The 17,017-nt window shown below is 39.7% G+C and overlaps 2 protein-coding genes across 3 annotated transcripts; both read right to left on the reverse strand.

The window, feature by feature from the left end:
• Positions 1–1,959: 1,959 nt before the first annotated feature.
• LOC102718584 (rhamnogalacturonan I rhamnosyltransferase 1-like) lies at positions 1,960–5,426 on the reverse strand. Its single transcript, XM_006661280.3, has 8 exons — positions 4,845–5,426; positions 4,372–4,439; positions 4,188–4,276; positions 3,936–4,101; positions 3,546–3,835; positions 3,260–3,464; positions 3,018–3,172; positions 1,960–2,592 (listed from the first exon to the last, which is right to left on the reverse strand). Exons 1-8 carry the CDS (start codon positions 5,143–5,145, stop codon positions 2,349–2,351), a joined length of 1,518 nt encoding a protein of 505 aa, XP_006661343.3. The 5' UTR covers positions 5,146–5,426; the 3' UTR covers positions 1,960–2,348.
• A 2,515-nt stretch (positions 5,427–7,941) lies between these two features.
• Positions 7,942–16,370, reverse strand: LOC102718867 (protease 2). 2 transcript variants are annotated; one of them, XM_040527632.1, is made up of 14 exons: positions 15,940–16,370; positions 14,704–14,861; positions 14,352–14,574; positions 14,106–14,247; positions 13,796–13,999; positions 13,261–13,395; positions 12,841–12,969; positions 10,982–11,373; positions 10,241–10,451; positions 9,846–10,039; positions 9,373–9,661; positions 9,031–9,127; positions 8,787–8,887; positions 7,942–8,147 (listed from the first exon to the last, which is right to left on the reverse strand). In XM_040527632.1, exons 1-11 carry the CDS (start codon positions 16,296–16,298, stop codon positions 9,451–9,453), a joined length of 2,358 nt encoding a protein of 785 aa, XP_040383566.1. In that variant the 5' UTR covers positions 16,299–16,370; the 3' UTR covers positions 7,942–8,147; positions 8,787–8,887; positions 9,031–9,127; positions 9,373–9,450. The 2 variants fall into 2 exon arrangements, with proteins under 2 accessions (XP_040383566.1, XP_040383565.1); XM_040527631.1 differs by lacking the exon at positions 7,942–8,147 and having other exon boundaries at positions 8,437–8,887.
• Positions 16,371–17,017: the final 647 nt, after the last annotated feature.

Genomic DNA, 17,017 nt, shown 5'->3' on the forward strand with positions numbered 1-17,017 from the left:
CTGGATTAATCTTTGTGGGGAACATGAAGCTAGTGTTAAAGCAAAGATTATGATGTGATATTCAAAAGGAGGCCTTGGTACGTACCAAAAGGCTGAGCTGGTCTACCTTCTTATCCCTTCCAAAGCGCGCCACCACGGCAGTGACATAGCTCATGGGTTCTCTCTGGAATTGACATGTTTAAAAGAAAAATCCAAATGCTAGCAAAGTGTAAATAAAGATCAAACTCAAAGAAATTGAAGTCTTGGGAAGGTCCAGAACTCGAGTCTTGGAAACCCGGTGACTGCCGCCGCTGATGCTGATGCCGATGCTCTCGTACGCGTGCCAATCACGTCGCGATCGTGAGGATTCGCACGAGCACGGAGGTGGGCACCGCACGCGCACTCACCGGTCAAGCACCAATCTTTCCGTCCATCACTTCTCTTGTAATAAGTAAAGCAAAACAAGTGTTATAAATTAAAAGATAATTTATTGGTAAAGCTTTTGATTACTTGTTTCTACCTTTCTAAAAAATAAATACCGTAAGATAAACCACGATAATTTTTTAAATAATATTTTAAAATTAAATTCTAAACTTTAAATTTTAGCATATAAGTTGTTACCAATATGATGCGATACGCCTCAAGGAACGTCACGCATGATGTCATTTTCTCATTTTTCATGTAACCCTGATTTTACTTGGTTCTTTTTTTAATATAGTTAACAGCTTTTGTGCAGATTTATTTGGTTTTTAAAAAATAAAAAAAATTTCTCACTTTGGTAGCATCAGCAGCCCAGCCCAGTGGCCAGTTGGTTGCATGCGAGGGTCGGTCGTTGGTCGTTGCACGAACGCCACACGGATCACGGCCGTAGCAACGGCACATGCACGGCGTGCAACTTGCGAGCTTTGTTCGTCCTGGCCTTTTTTTCTTTTAAGAGTAAAACTTAGGACGTGCACAACACAACGCACGTGTATACACACGTGCTCGTCTTTACCATACGCTTAGAATACGTACACACGTACGTGTCTTTACTACATGTTTAGAATTTTAAGGTGCACACGCGTGTGAGAGGAAAAACCTCCGAGTGAGACGCACGAGTTACAATTCGAGGGATCGAAACTCGCGACGGGTTAGCTTGCGCGCGCCCGCGCGGCTAACGAGCCGAGCACCGCTCGGTCCTCTGTTCGTCCTGGGCTCGCCTCGTGCAGTTTGCTTGTGAAGGAGTGGCTTTAACTCGAAGCAGGAGTTGCTTCTTTTCTCCTGCGTAGCTTCGACGAGACAATGGCGACTTGGGAGGTGTTGTAGCACGTGAAAGTTTCTTGGAATGTTTGTTCTGTGTACCTACTCTATCTAAAACTGTAAAACTGGTCAAGATGGAACGTACAAGGTTATAATACTCATACGACTCGTTTGACATTTTTTTTGGGGAAGATAATAGGAGTTTAGAGGAGGGGGTTGATCAACGAGAGTTTCATTGTACTCACGGTCACTTGTTTGAAAGTAGAGACTACAATGGGGAGAGTTCCGGTGATAAATGGATTTTAAGTGACGATTTACTGCTCAGAATTATTTTCTTGTAAGGTGCGAGTTTGCTCATAAATCCCCTCCTCACCCCTCTCAAAACTCGGTGACCCTATCCAAACAGCAGAACTAACAACCTTTATAGCTTCAAACTATCGCTCTCTTCTAGAAAACCCCCCAACCAAACATAGGGGTGATGGATTGGTGAAAGAAAAACGTTATATTTACAATTAAAAAATAATTTACAAATAATATATATATATATATATTTTAATGATCTAAAAGCTTATGCTAGAAAATAAACTTTGGTGAAAAAAATCCTAAAATCAACTATAAATTTTTAAGATTAAAAATTTAAAATTTAACCTATAAACATAAACAGACACGAAAAATGAGGTGATAGGGAAAGCAAAGAGTTTCTGTACGAACAATGGAAGAAATGTATCGCACCTCAGAAATCAGAAAAAAAAAAAGCCAATGCATGAACCACCAACTACCAGGATGGAGTACAGAGACGTACAGTGGAAGAATTTTCGGCAAGTCTGCATCTGTATGTATATGTACTGTACACGCATCGCCCGAGAGCTCAGTTACAAACAGGACAAACAACTCTACACCTGTGAACACCTATGTTTATCTTTACAACAAGAAAAAAATTACATGCTTATCTTCGGGAAAAAACCGGTAAAAAAATATGTCGATGTGTATGTCTGACAGTCGCCTAAGAAAAGGAGGCCTTTCTCTCATCTCGTGTGCTTTTTATTCATCAGTACAACTGGGGGCCTCCATTTATTGCCAATTCAATCTGCAATATAATCTGAAAGAATGTGTATAGTCGGAGGAGGGTGTCACAAAACTGACAGCGCTTCAGGTTGGTGCAAACACTCATGAGGATTCGCGTAGAAGTAGTCCTCTTCCTTAGGTTTGTCAGGAATCATCTGCCTCCTGGATGGCGCGCCCATGCGGCTGCTATGTGACACCTTCACAGCTGAGGAGAAATGGTTCCAGCTCATTGTGCCGTTTTTGTACTGATCAACGAGCTCAACTATAAGCTTCCTATCTAGCAGTACAGTCTTCTTGAATCCTAAGTATCTGTGCTCATAGGAATAAGAAAGAAATGGGTTATTCAGAGTTTTAGACATAATGTTGGAACGGTTTCAGCTTACAACATAACACAGTTATTAAGAATGCAATGACTATACATACAGGGTATTTCCATAATGTTGAGTGGAGTCTTTAAGTGTGACATTAGACGAGGGTTTAAGAACTATTGGAAGAAAGGGGTGAGATCATGCATCATCGATATGGCCGCCATTTAGTGGAGGTGCTATATGTTTCATAGTTTGATAACAAGGGCCTAACTTCTGTTTTTGTGTTACAGCAGTATACTATATTTCAGAAAGGGATTGTGTAGATATTTCTCATGCATTGTATGAGTGAATTTATCGGTAGTAACAGAGTACTGTGTACTGACAAAATATCTGGAGTACCGGAAGTCTGTAACTTGTCAAAATTACCTGCGATGGCCTTCAACAACTTTTGCCATGTTACCATCATAAGTGGGGATGAAAATATCACTCTCCAAGGAAACAATATAATCTAATGCTGCCATCTGGGAGGAATGGTTCTGGAAGAACCTGAGATCTGAAGGCAATAATGTCTCTTTTCTTACCTGATCATCAACAATAATGAATAAATTTTAAATATAGGAGACATGAAAAGAATGCAGTATCAGGAGCATTAGAGATGCTGAACTGACCACATTGGGATAAGCTGAGGTAAGGGCCGCCATTCTTCTTTGTCCCCCATAAATTTCACCAGCTGCAATGTATATTTGATAACTGCTATCAATGTCCAGTGCCTTCAATACCATTGCAGTCTCCTCTGGTGTTAATGGACAGAGCCCATCTTTCCTCTTTGCATTCGAGTCAATCACCTTCTCTTTCCACCATGGGTAAGCATATCTTCCGATTTTCAAACACAATGCAGTTGTTAATACATATTGCAAGAATTTCTCAAGAAAATTTTAGACAAAATTTAAATACCTCATTCTTGTGAGCTCATCAGCCTCCTCATTGCTGCAGCCATGTGTGCAGCCAGAGAAGGCGAGCATGTCCATTTCATATCGCAAGTGAAGAACCACAAAGGGCCCACTACGACGAAGAATTTGGACCACACGCCTACCCAGCTCTTCTATTTCAGGGGTAAATCTCAATGCAGCAAAATTGACACGGCATCTCAATTTCTGAATCTCCATAGGCAGGCCATTATTTGCAAGGCGAGCATCAGTTTTGTTCAGATGAAGGATCTTGTACTTCCTTATCAGTGGTAGAATCTGTTTTCCACAAATAAACACTTACGATCCTCCCCTGATTTTGCACACGATTTTCAGTTCATGATGAATAAATCAACGAAAGTGAGAGATGTAACCAAACCTGATTGTGGTAATAAGATATATCAGACCAACTGACAGGTGGCATGGAGCGAACATATCCCAGTTCAACTCTTCTTTTCAGCCTTGGAGGAAGCTCTTTCAGTATCCGGACCTCGTCTCTCAATGATGCTATGAAGTAATCCACATCAAATATATCCTTGAACTCACTGTAACAAAAAGAACCAAAAGAGGTTGAATCAGGACCATTCTCAACTGAATTCTGGTAAGTGCCAACTGCAAAAAGAAGGCTCACCTAGGGTCATTCCAAAATGAGGTCTTGTCCAATTCTGGCACGATAAGGGTGACGTTCAGGTATCTTGCAATCGTCACCATATCGCATATCTGACGCACAAACAAATCAAAATTTCAGTACTTTCCCCAACGCATTCAGATATTGACTTGCAATTGATGTATAATGCATTCACAAACAGACATACAGCTGCTCGCATCTGGTTAAGCCCGCCGTTGCAGGAGACCATCAGATAGCCATTGTTCTTGTAGATTCCTGGACATTAAACCAACTAAATCAAAATTATGTCCATATTTCCACGGATATCTTACAACGGTAGAAGCCCAAACAGAGTTACGGTTAGCAGAACACATGCAAGACATGACATGATTATCCCGATCATTCAACCGAATTAGTCTGACATGAACTGATCGACCGAAACTAAACAAGAACATGGTCATGAACTGAATTGGCCCCCAAACAATATCAGCAACCTATAGAGGAAATTGGGAAATTAAATCTCCTAAATTGGAAATGAAATCATTTATAATCGCCCCGAAAAGGAAGGGGAAAGGGGAAGGCATTTGCAATAAATGCTGAAATATTCCTAACCAAAGTAAGAAGGGAAGCCCAAAGAAGGAAACAAAAGCGATGCCAAGAACAAAGAAACGGCCAACTTACTCTTCGGCGGGAGCGCCGCCACCGCCACCGCCGCCGATGCTGATGCTGCTCTCTCGCCGCCCGCCCCCGCCCCCACCGCTGCCGATGCCGATGCCGCCCTCTCGCCGGCCGCCGCAGCAACCGCCTCGAACCGGCGCTCCACGACGATGAGCGGCTGGGTGAGGCAGCCGGACCACCTCCCGAGCTCCCGCGACGTCGCGAGCAGCAGCGCGCAGCACAGCCAGAGCACCACGGTGGTGCTCGCCCGCGCCGCCCACAGCTTCACCCGCGCCGCCTCCCGCGCCTTCCCGCCCTTCCGCATCTCATCCGAGCAGCCGCCGCCGCGACGCACTCCCCCCCACCCCCAAGGATCGCCGCCGTCCAAGCAGCACGCGGCACACACACACGCGGACGATGGTTCTCGCAGCACGTCGCGATCTTGCGTGATCAAACACCTCTCTCCCCCCCTCTCTCTCTCTCTCGTCGCGCTTATCGCCTTCCTGTTGCTCCTCGGCTCCCCGCCAAAGCCTGCGTGGGCGCGGCGGAGAGCGATGGAGAGGGGGACAGCGCCGGCAGCGGCGGCGACGGCGAGGGCCAAGCAAGCCACCGGCGGCGAGGCGAGGAGGAGGCCGCCGCGGCCAGGTTGGCTTATTTGTACGCACACGGAGACACGCGGCGCTGTTCGTACAGAAAAGAGACGAGGCGGACGTGTCCCGCGTGGACAGAGACCATAGACCAGTATACGGAGCCTGGCAAGTGGGCCCAGAATGTCAGTGGGTACAATCGTGTTGGTTAATGGGAGCGGGTGCATGGAGGTCCGAGTTTTGACTTCCTCACGGCGCTGTGGACCTTTTGATGCTCGCTTACACTGACATGCGGGGCCACGGTTAGACACCTGGCCCCACGTGTCAGTAACGTGCTTAACGCCTTAATACTGCTGGGTTCTCAAATGGGAAGAGGGATTTGGCGCCGAAACTATTGTCCTTAACTGCAAACTGACGGGAGAAATGGAGGTCTCGATTCTCGCTGAAATTAAACATTAGCAAAAACGGCTTATTAAAGATTGAAAAATAATTCATAAATAAAGTTATGTTTTCAGTGATCTAAAATTAAAGCTTAGAAAATAAACTAAGATAAAAAATCTCATAATCAACTTTAAATTTAATTTCTAAAATTAAAATTTTAATATGTAAGCATAAATATTAACAAAAGGACGACGAGCCAAATGTTCCTCTCCAAAACAAGCTTCCACAAGAAGGTTTTTTCTTTTCTGTTTTCTAGAAGGAGAAACTGGCTTTTAGATGGAAAAGTCCGGCCCCGAAACAAATTCTTGCTAATATGTGGATGCTAAATTTGAGTGCTGTTGATAACGACTAGTCATTTTGGTTTGCAACTTGACTAAATATGTCAAGATTGTGGTCATATAGGAGTTAGTTTAGTCTACCGTTCAAACCGGCATTCCACACTTTCAACGCGTGCGCTTATCGTATGCTTCTTTGCTTAGCAGCCATAGCTAAATTTTAATCGTTAAAACTTAGGTTTTGTTCGGTTTGCAATTTTTTTTTCACAAACAGTACATCGGATATACGGACACACATTTGAAGTATTAAACGTAGTATAATTACCAAATAAATTACAGATTCCGCTAAGAAACTACGAGACGAATCTTTTGAGTCTAATTAATCTATCATTAGCATATGTAATTTACTGTAGCACTTATAGCTAATCGCGTGCTAATTAGGCTCAAAAGATTCGTCTCATGATTTCTCCCATAACTGTGTAATTAGTTTTAATATTCATGTATATTTAATGCTCTATTTAGTTGTCCAAAAATTCGATGTGATGTTTTTGGGAAAACTTTTTGAAAATTAAATAGGGCCTTAATTCTAAGTTGATTTTTAAGTTTTTTTACATAGCAAGATATTTTCTGCTCTTAATATTTTCTCCCCGTAAAATATTTTTGGTCGATCCATTTATTTGTTCTGTATTCTTTCGTTCCATATTACAAGACTTTCTAGTTTTACGTAGATTTATATATAGTAATAAATCTAGACACATATATAAAACATATACATTAATACATGCATGAATTTAGATAAATTCAGAAATACTTATAATATAATACGGAATGGAGGAAATAGAACCTCATAAAAGCATCCCTAACAGCTCATCTATCCCATCCTCTATTCTAAAAATAGAGGACGAAGAAATTGAGTTCCAACAGAACGACTATCTTATCATTTATTTTTAGATGTCATCTATATTAGGAGAGAACCTTCATATTTGGATGATTTCTCTCCATCCTTCAAAGAGATATAGAGGATATCATATATGGATGATTTAGTAGAGTGCAAAGAGATATGAAGGATAAAACTAGTTTAGATGATCATCCAAATATAGATATAGATAACTAAATTTGGATGAGCTGTCGAAGATGCTCTAATAAACCACCAGACAACTATTTCCGACCTGCCTTACACAATGTAATGCTGATGTCACCAGAAGAGTGTATCGAGACATCGAGACACGTTCCAATCCGTGATAATATTCGCATAGCAACCAACACGGCGTCGTCATCACCAAGCAAAACGGTGTCCTACAAGTGCCAATGACAACTACGCCCTGGAGCCGGAAGCAGGCGCACGCGAGAAGCAAAGTAGCTACGCAACCAAATGGTACACTAAAAAAGATGTTTACACATCCAATCTAAAAAAAAGTTTGTGTCCTCTGGAATTCTCAAATCAAGTGTATCGACTTCCGTTCAAGAAAAATCAAGTGTGTCAATCATGGCCAGCCCAGCCATGGGGTGCATGAAAAATCATGAGATCGAAATCAACTAATCAAGTGAAATACTTAGTAGACCAGCACTACAAAACTGGAGGCAATCAGGGGACGTTCATCACATTTCCAACAAGGCCATGATGAGCGGAGCATCAACCACCGCACCAATGGTGCAAGTGTGGATTGTGGAACCCATGGAGAAACACGCTTGGTTTACTTACAATTATTCATATCTTTTCGCTTATGCTTGCTGATAAGCTAGAATTCAAATTTTAAATCTTAAAATTGGAGTTGATTTTAATTTATTTTTCAGCTTTGGCTTTTAGATCGCTAAGAATACGCTATAAAAGTTTTATTCACAAATTATTTTTTATTTGTAGATAAAAAAGCCAAACAATCACCCCCAATGATCTCCCACAATGAATCCCATGAATATACGCCATTGAGTACTCCATGAGAAAATTTGCAGAAAGAACGACTAATCTCATACTATTGAAAATGGCTTGTTTCTCGGAGTCTCCCAAGAATATACGCCATCGGGTACTGCATGAGAAAAATTGCAGAAAGAATGACCAATCTCATATTATTGAAATGACTTGTTTCTCGAAATCGCAAGTAACCAAGTAGAATATCAATTTAGATTTGGATGAGTTGGTTAGAGGCTAGAGCACCTGCAAGCACTCATGGAGACATGAACTCAGCAGCTGTTTGGGCACTTGACATTGGTGTGGAGTGTGAAGGGGCACTTTGACAAAACGGTCAATGGTGGGTATGGATGGATAACTAAGCTCGTGTTATAACTCACCCAGACAAGAGGACAAAATGAATTGAATGATTTGAACCTTGGGACTTGTAGTTGTTTATATCACAGATCCATACACAGCAAGTAATTACTGGTAAGTGCACCATGCACTACAAGCCTTAATAATGTACATCACTATAGAAAACTGGGTGGATAAGATCACAAAATGTGACCAGTAAGTTTTAACAAGTCATATGACTCATATTAAGCTATTATGTAGTTGTATTGGCCATGTGTATCTTGCAGATGTGGACAAAAACGGTCACAAGAGACCCCCAAAAAAATGTGCATATGAATGTCACATGGATGCAATCTGGTCATGCCTCAAAGTTCTTAAAAGATGGTTACAAGCAAAAAATAAGAAAGCAACATACACTGACCAGATACGTCAGGCAGAAGTCAAAAGTGATGTCCACGCTCTACTTTTGTAATGGGCTCAAATAGCTCTGTATTTAGCACCATCAGCATCAACAAGCATGACCTATCATGTTAAACGGTCAACTTGGTCATAATTCATCATGAATTGGTGATTGAGCTGGTTCGAAGAAATCTACTCCACTTGATATAACCAACAGTTTTAGCATAATATTTATTGCAGGTAGTGCAGCGCTGCAGGCTACTGACCTTTGATAGACGGAGCAGTTGATCTCCTGTTTTAAGGAAACACCACAGCACAAGATAACAACAATCTGCTCCTCTCAGAAAAGAAACAACTAACAGTCTACAATGCAGGAAATATCAAAAGATCATGTTCTTCAACCAATAATCATACAGACCATGAGCTATTTAATACTCCCTCTGTTTCATAGTATAAGATTTTTTGGCTCTACCTAGAGAGTATCAATGTAAATGTTTTATATATGTGCCTAGATTCATTAGCATCCGTATGAATCTAGAGAGGGTCAAAAAATCTTATAATATAGAAAGGAGCTAATAAATTGCATGAGGCCAGAAGCCAGATCTTACCACAATGTAACCAGTTTCTGCTATCGTGTCAAACTCACACGAACTCTTGCAGCGTCGAAAGCCCTGAAAACTACCCCGTTATTTTGCAGCTGTGTCATTGCCATCCAACCCCAAGGCTTTCATGAGAAATGCATACTCAAAAGCTGTCTCATCGCAATGCATGAAACGTCCACCCTCACCAAAATGACCACTTTGCATATTAGTTTTGAGAATGATAGACCAGGAACAGGACTGGCATGTAATATCTCTCACTTTTGAAACCCATTTAGCAGCTTCCCAGACTCCCACCCTTAAAGTAACAAAAGAAAAAGGAAAAATCAAGGATCCACAAGAAAGCTTATAGTGATTTGAGCTGAATGAATGGAGGAACAATACAAAAGACGAGCTAACAGTCATATATCGGACAAGCAATTACAAATGATCCAAGCGTATGGAAAGAAGTATCAAGAGTAGCAAATGGAGTAGAGCAAAACCTTGTATCATTAAATGAGGCAGTTACCAGAACCGGTGGGTAGCATAAGCCAGGAGTTAAATTGTCATAAGGAGAATAACTACGGATAGCATCAAATTCGGCAGAGATATTAGGGTCACCAAATTCTTCATAATCCAAGACAGTTAGAGGTAAAGTAGAATCCATCATTGTATTGCAGATATCAAGAAAAGGGACCTGTTTATGAATACATGTTATTAATAATTAATAATATATGAAAAACCAGGCACATAACTCACTAGCAGAAAATGCATAGCAACAATGGAAATAAAATGCATAGCAAAATTCCATTGTTGCTTGAGTTATTTACAAGCCCAAGAATTCTTTTTTTCTTTTGCGTAGGAATATACAGATCGGAAGATGAACTCAAAGATTTACCTTTAGAACTGCAGCAGAAAATAAATCCGGTAGCATATTAATAGCTGCACCAACCAACAAACCACCAGCACTGCAACCTACAGCACAAAGTCTATTTTTGTGAACAAATCCTTCCTTGATGAGATGCATACCACACGCAGCAAAGTCTTTGATAGAATTCATCTTGTTAGCTTTGGTGCCTGCCAGATGCCACGATGAATCCCCACCACCCCTACACGATTAAGCTAAAGAATTACAATTAACATGGAACACAATTTGCAGTTTCCGATGAAGAAGTGCATTACTTTGTTTTAATAAAAGCTATCTCAAAATAAAATGAATTAAAACAATTACATTCTTCTGTTGTTTTCTGATGAAATATGGAACATGCTGGATAAACGGCAGCTAGGATCATGCTACATAGAACTTATCAGGTCAAAGTCCATGCAGACCATTCAAAGATTTGTACCTTGGGAATCCACTGGATTGAAAAAACTAGGATTAGAATGATCTAAATTAGCTACTTTCACAATTCTGGCAGGTTACTATTGAGCCCTTGAGAGAGGGATCACCAGATCAGGAACCAGGAACCTACTCTATTACTAGGAACAAGGGAGCTGGGATTCCTTGCACGAGATAAAACAATTCCTAATTATCAAATGCAAAGGCACGACTCAAAATGTAGCAACAGGGCAAAAGGATGAAATAAGAAATACTGAAAGATGATGAAGTGCAGATACATAAGCTGAATACAAACTATACCTAACATCTGCAAATGCAATGACCCAACCTCGAGCAAGTAGACTTAACCTATCAGAACACCAACTCTTGTCCAGATCTTCTCCATAAGCTCCATATCCATACAAGATGCCAGGTGATTCTCCATGACGATGCGCTTCCCGTGAATACAGGATCACTAAAGGTACTGAGACACCATCATGTGAAAGAACATGGATCCTTTCACAAGAAAATAGCTTGGATAGATCACTCCAACTCTGTGAGTCTTCAATAAGCTGAAGGCTTTGTTGGATGCCTGTGATATTGGATTCCAGCCCAACTGTGCATTGATTTGAGGTAAGGTCAGTTACTTCCTCTTGGTGAAGGATGGCAAATGCTTTCATTCCCATGTTATAGTCCACTGTTAAGTCTGGAAGCTACATTAAGAAAATTAAAGGTTATAGAAACAAAACTTATCTCTAGCAATCCGGTTATGCATCGCCTGCATTGTAATATACACTTGCTCAATTAACTCAATTAACACAACTAGCATGGTGGTCCCCCCATATTGTGTGGCTAGCATCGCTATAAATTGTATCTGTATAGGGTTTCTTATCTTGATAATAATTATCTTTTAGTTGTTAATTCGAAATTTAGATTTTTCTAAATTGTATTTCTACATGGAACCTTATTAACTTCTATTCTAAATTGTACTTGTACAATTTCATCTTTTTGCATCATATTTATTTTATAATTCAAATTTTAGATACTTCCAAATTGTATTTATACGAATCGGAACTTTAGATGTTTCCAAACTATATTTATACATGGACCTTTTTTACTTTTTCTTTATTTTTAATTCCGAAATTGTATTTTAATTGGATTCTATTTTTTGTTTTTCAATTAATGTGGGATTTTTTTTTTGCCCATGTACTTGTACATATACTCTTTTCTACATAATATTTAGTTTTAAATTCAAATTTCAGATAGTTCTAAATTGTATTTACACATCGAACCTTCCTCTTAATATTACTTATTTTTAACCAAGATTTTAGATATTTCCAAATTGTATTTACATAGGGGCTCTTCATTCAATATTAATTATTTTTTAATTTGTAATCCAAAATTTGGATTTTGTAAATAGTATTTACACATGGACTCTTTTTTGCATTTCTTTAATTATAATTCCGAAATTGTATTTCTAACTGGATTCTATTTTTCCAATTAATGTGAGAATTTCTAGCCTATGTACCTGTACGTAAACACTTTTCTGAGTCATATTTATTTTTTATTCAAATTTTAGATACTTCTAAATTGTGTTTATGCATCAACTCTTTGTCTTAATATTACTTATCTTTAACCAGAATTTTAGATGTTTCCAAAATGTATATATAGATGGAGTTTTCACTCAATATTAATTATTTTTAAATTTTTAATCCGAAATATGGATTCTTCTAAACTGTATTTACACCTGGACTCTTTTTATTATTTTTCTTTATTTTTAATTCCGAAATTGTATTTCTAATCAGATTTTTTTTGTTTTTCAATTAATGTAGGATTTTCTAGTCTATGAGAGTAAACATGGTGGCTTGTTTTCCTATTACTTTATATATATAATAGATAAGTAATTGCAAGTAAAGAGAATTTACTGTGAAATCCTATGTTTTTTATATTTTCGGTTGTATGGTTAGTGACATTGTGCGACACTATGTAAACATAAAGAGATAGCCCAAGTTTGAGTGAGCACAAAAAAATTTCATGGGATCTGTATTAGCAGCATGAAATCCTGGACAGTAAGTTCTCAAGAAAAGAGGTTGATCCGTTAATGTAACCAACATGGGCATAGAATAAAAGTTCTCCATTCATGCAGAAAATATAACAAAGTAAGAGCATGAATGATGTACCACTGGCGATGACACGACAAGGCGATAAGTAGATGACATGAAATCATTGTTGGGTCCAGGAACAATGCTGCATAAATCTGATGGTACTGGGAAAAACCATGGATCAAGATCATCAAGTTCCTTTCGCTCCTATAAATCTCATCAGTGACATTATTAATGCAAAATACTGCTAACAATTTAAGGGTGTTCAAATATTTGATCATAATAAAATAATCAAAGAGAATAATAAAACAAATCTAACACTGAAAATCAAAGTACAACTTGTAAGGTAGAAGCCTGGAAGTGTGATAGATGAAGCCACAGGATCCTAGATGATTCATTGCATTCAACTAGCAGGTATTTCAGTGAGCTAAACATTTAAAAAGGTTGTCTATTAAATCGTATCACGAAATTTAACATGAAAAGAGCCAAAGAATATACCAGAAAGTCAACATCAGTTGGCATATTGATGGAGCAAAAAAGAGGAAGTCCCTTTTTTCGAAGAAATAGGACTAAATGTTCGTGAAAGATGTCCATATCCTGAAAGGCATAATCCGAGCCAGGGAGTGCAAAAACCTAGAAATAGCCATAGAAACACCAAATTTAAAATAGTGAGGAATCTGATTTATTATGATATCAGAATCAATCTTTATGAAACAGGAAATAAAAAACCCATAATACAGATGGCTAGATTAGTGTAGCGTTTGATGGGAAGAAGTCAATGTTGATGTATCAAGCTACCAAGCATTGACTCTTGTTCTACTTCCTGCCCTAGTTAGTAAGTACTCCAATCAATGCAACAGATTTCAATGTGTGATAGTCGATAGGGACAATTCCTTAAATTTGAAGTCAATTTTGAATTCCTTCATTGGATTTGAAGTATCATCAGCAGGTGAATCCTCCCTCCCCTATTTCCCAACAAACACACACACATACACATAAATACACAACTAGGCACAGAGACAGAGAGATAGACCTGCCATTTATCCATCATTGACCTTTCAGCCCTGCACCTGGCCAGGTAGTAGCCACCAGCTGCTGCTTCAGCACCTTCTAAGGGTGCATTAGTAAGGATGTAGAAAAACCCATTATGATGCTCCAGAAAGTACTGCACTTTGTCAGCGCGTTTCTGTACAGGCCATAAGCCACCTCTTGCATAGCCAGACTCCATCACATACACCTGCAGTGACATAAGCACATGGGAAGAAAGAAAAGTAAAAGAGAAAAAATGGCATTAAAGTGGCAAAATGCATTTCAGTTGAAAATAGATGAAAAAAAAAACCTTCCTCAGATGATGTCCTAGTGTTCGAATTGACAGTAACATACTTGAAATCTTTTGTGCTTGTGATGTCCACACAACAGTTTATATCTTTCTCCATGAAAACCAAAAAACCTGCCTCTTCTGATTGCACATTTTTACAGAAAACCCTATAACATGCAAACATATCAAAAAAAAAAAGTCAAATAGATCCCATGAGTATTGAGTTTTATGACCTTATCAGATTTTGATCTTTTGAAGGAAGGGAAATTACTGATTAGGACGTAGAGTCTCATCACAGACTGTGTAAAATAAGTTATCACTGTTGCAAGACCAAGCCAAGCTAACAATTCCCTTGTGGGGTGAGCTAAAAATGGTATTTGTTGATTGAATATCGTTCACTTCTAAGGAAAAGAATTCATCCCCAGATGTATCAAAAGTATATGCAAGGTACTTATGATCAGGAGACATTCGACAACTCCCGATGTGCACATAACCTGCATAAGTTACAAACCAAATGATGAACTTTTCATATCTAAGAAAATTAAAAAAAAAATCCTTACTACGATGATCAATAATCAGAAGCATGTGGACTCCAGAAAATGCTGCATAAATATAGCACACACCATATTTTTCTGCAATCTCGTTCCAATCGAGCAACACCTGCTCCTTTTTCAAACCGGAAATTAAATCAAGGGCTGCTCTTGCTAGACCACCACAAGACCTCAATCTTCTGGATAATACTGGGTATTCCTTACCCTCCGGAACATGTTGGTAATATAACCTGGATCCACAAAGCAAGTTGTATTCTAAATCTGGATTTACAATATACAACGTGCAATTCGAACAAGAACAGTATAGTTTATTTCATGATACTCTCCTTGTTTAATATTATTACTTTGGTCTTATCCTATGTCAAACCTCTTTTATGTTTAACCAAGTCTATAGAAAAATATACTAATATCTACAACAGCAAATTAGTTTTATTGCATTCACTATTGAATATGTTTTTATCATACATTTATTCTGTGTTGAAAATAATGCTATATTTTTCTATAAACTTGGTCAAAGTTAAATAGGTTTTGACTTAAGATAAGTCCAAACTGACTTATAATATGGAACGGACGGAGTATCATTTAGCCTGACCTAAATATTTCAGCAACAAAACATAATATAAATCTCTTTGGTTTCCTTTTTAATTTTACTTGTTTCCTTAATCATATACATATAACTGATGTTTCCAACCATAGACATAAACAGAATGTGGTATGTCCAAGATGACTAGGCCTAATCAAACTCATAATAAACATGCTTTAGCATGGCACGTGAAATTTTGATTTGCAACTCGGGATCCTATCTGATATAATCAAAATAACAACAAAAAAGAATCATTTCAATCATGCAAAGGCCAATGAAACAATGTTTGTATGTTACGTTACGGTATACGATACGTTACAGGGATCAGAAGACCAAACATACTGTCATACCAAAACAGTTATCTCATTAAGGAACAATAAGGCAAAAATTGCAATCAGAAAACAGATCGCTCCTCGGTGTCCTTCAAAATAACACTAATAAGTCTTAAGTCTCTGTGTTGTCAAGCCAAACCACAACCATATGAAGAAAAGGCAAACCACGACTAGATTGACTGTGCAAATACTTGCATAAATCCCAAAAAGCACAGAAGCAGCTAGAAATGTATGCCGCTGAAGTAACTGATATTCATCTAGACTTATGCATTGTGTTTCCATCACAGATGAATCCACGAAACTAACAAGGGGGGCCACAGCGATAGCTTAGATACAGTTTCAATTCACACAGCATGTGACCAAAGCACACAAACAGAAGAGCGCAACACGAACCAAGGGCCCCAGGGCTGAGGCGGGGAGGCGGCGGAAGGGGGCAGCCGCGCGCGCATCTCGGCCGCGAGGCGCGCGCGGAGGCCGCCCCCGCCGGCCGAGTCGACGAAGGCGTCCGCGTATGCGTTCTCCGCGCGGAGGAGCGCCGCGAGGCCGGGGTCGGAGGTGTCGCGCATCCAGTGGTAGAGGTCGCTCCACGACCTCCCGTGCGCAGACACCGTGAAGGGGACCTTCTTCGCCACCGGCGGCGGGGGGGAGGGGGGGCGATTCGGGTGCTGCCGCGGCTGCGCGATGTGGGTGTGGCGGCAGGAAGTGGAGAGGAGGCGGAGGACGGCGGCGAGGTGGTGGCGCCGGCGCAGCATCCTCCCGTGTCGACGGCTGCGCCGTTGCGAGAAAATGGACACTGTGCCACGATTAAACAGTTGTTTCGTTAGAAGAAAACGTGTTTCGTGCTTCCACTCACTTTGTCAATTTTTTCTGTTTTTTGAGTTTTTTGAGTTTTTTTGTTTATCGGTCAGGCAACCTGACGAAAATACCCCTAGTTCCAGTTAAATGAAACGTGCTGGTCGTCATCTGAGACGGCGTCTTCTCTCTCTCAGAACAGCGACTGAGCACGGGGCGGCACGGCAGCTAGGGATACGTTTCATTCAATTAGAACCAAGGGCATTTTCGTTACATCACCTAGCTGATAAGCCAAAACATTTGAAAAACTTAAAAAACTAGAAAAAAATGACAAAGTGGCTAAAAGCACTCACTCAGTATGGCATTTTATAGAAACATGTTTTCAGCATGACATTTTAGCGAAACCACTATTTAAACGTGGCAGAATGTTTGTTTTCTCTTGCTAGTGCGACCCGTGTTAGCAAATGGGTTTGACGAAACAAGAGGGTTTTGAAATCTTTTGATGGGTTTAGGGTTATTATTACCATAGAAAAATTAACTTTTTACTATTACATGTGGCAAGCGAGTCGAGCCGTTTGATCTCGGTAGAAGGGTCTATGATTTAATTTCGTAGGATAACATAAAAATAAATATATGTAGAATTTAAAACTAGACCAGCGAGGTACTGTCATGGTATGTA

Source organism: Oryza brachyantha, chromosome 9, assembly GCF_000231095.2.
Source record: "Oryza brachyantha chromosome 9, ObraRS2, whole genome shotgun sequence".
Classification (NCBI taxonomy): Eukaryota; Viridiplantae; Streptophyta; class Magnoliopsida; order Poales; family Poaceae; genus Oryza; species Oryza brachyantha.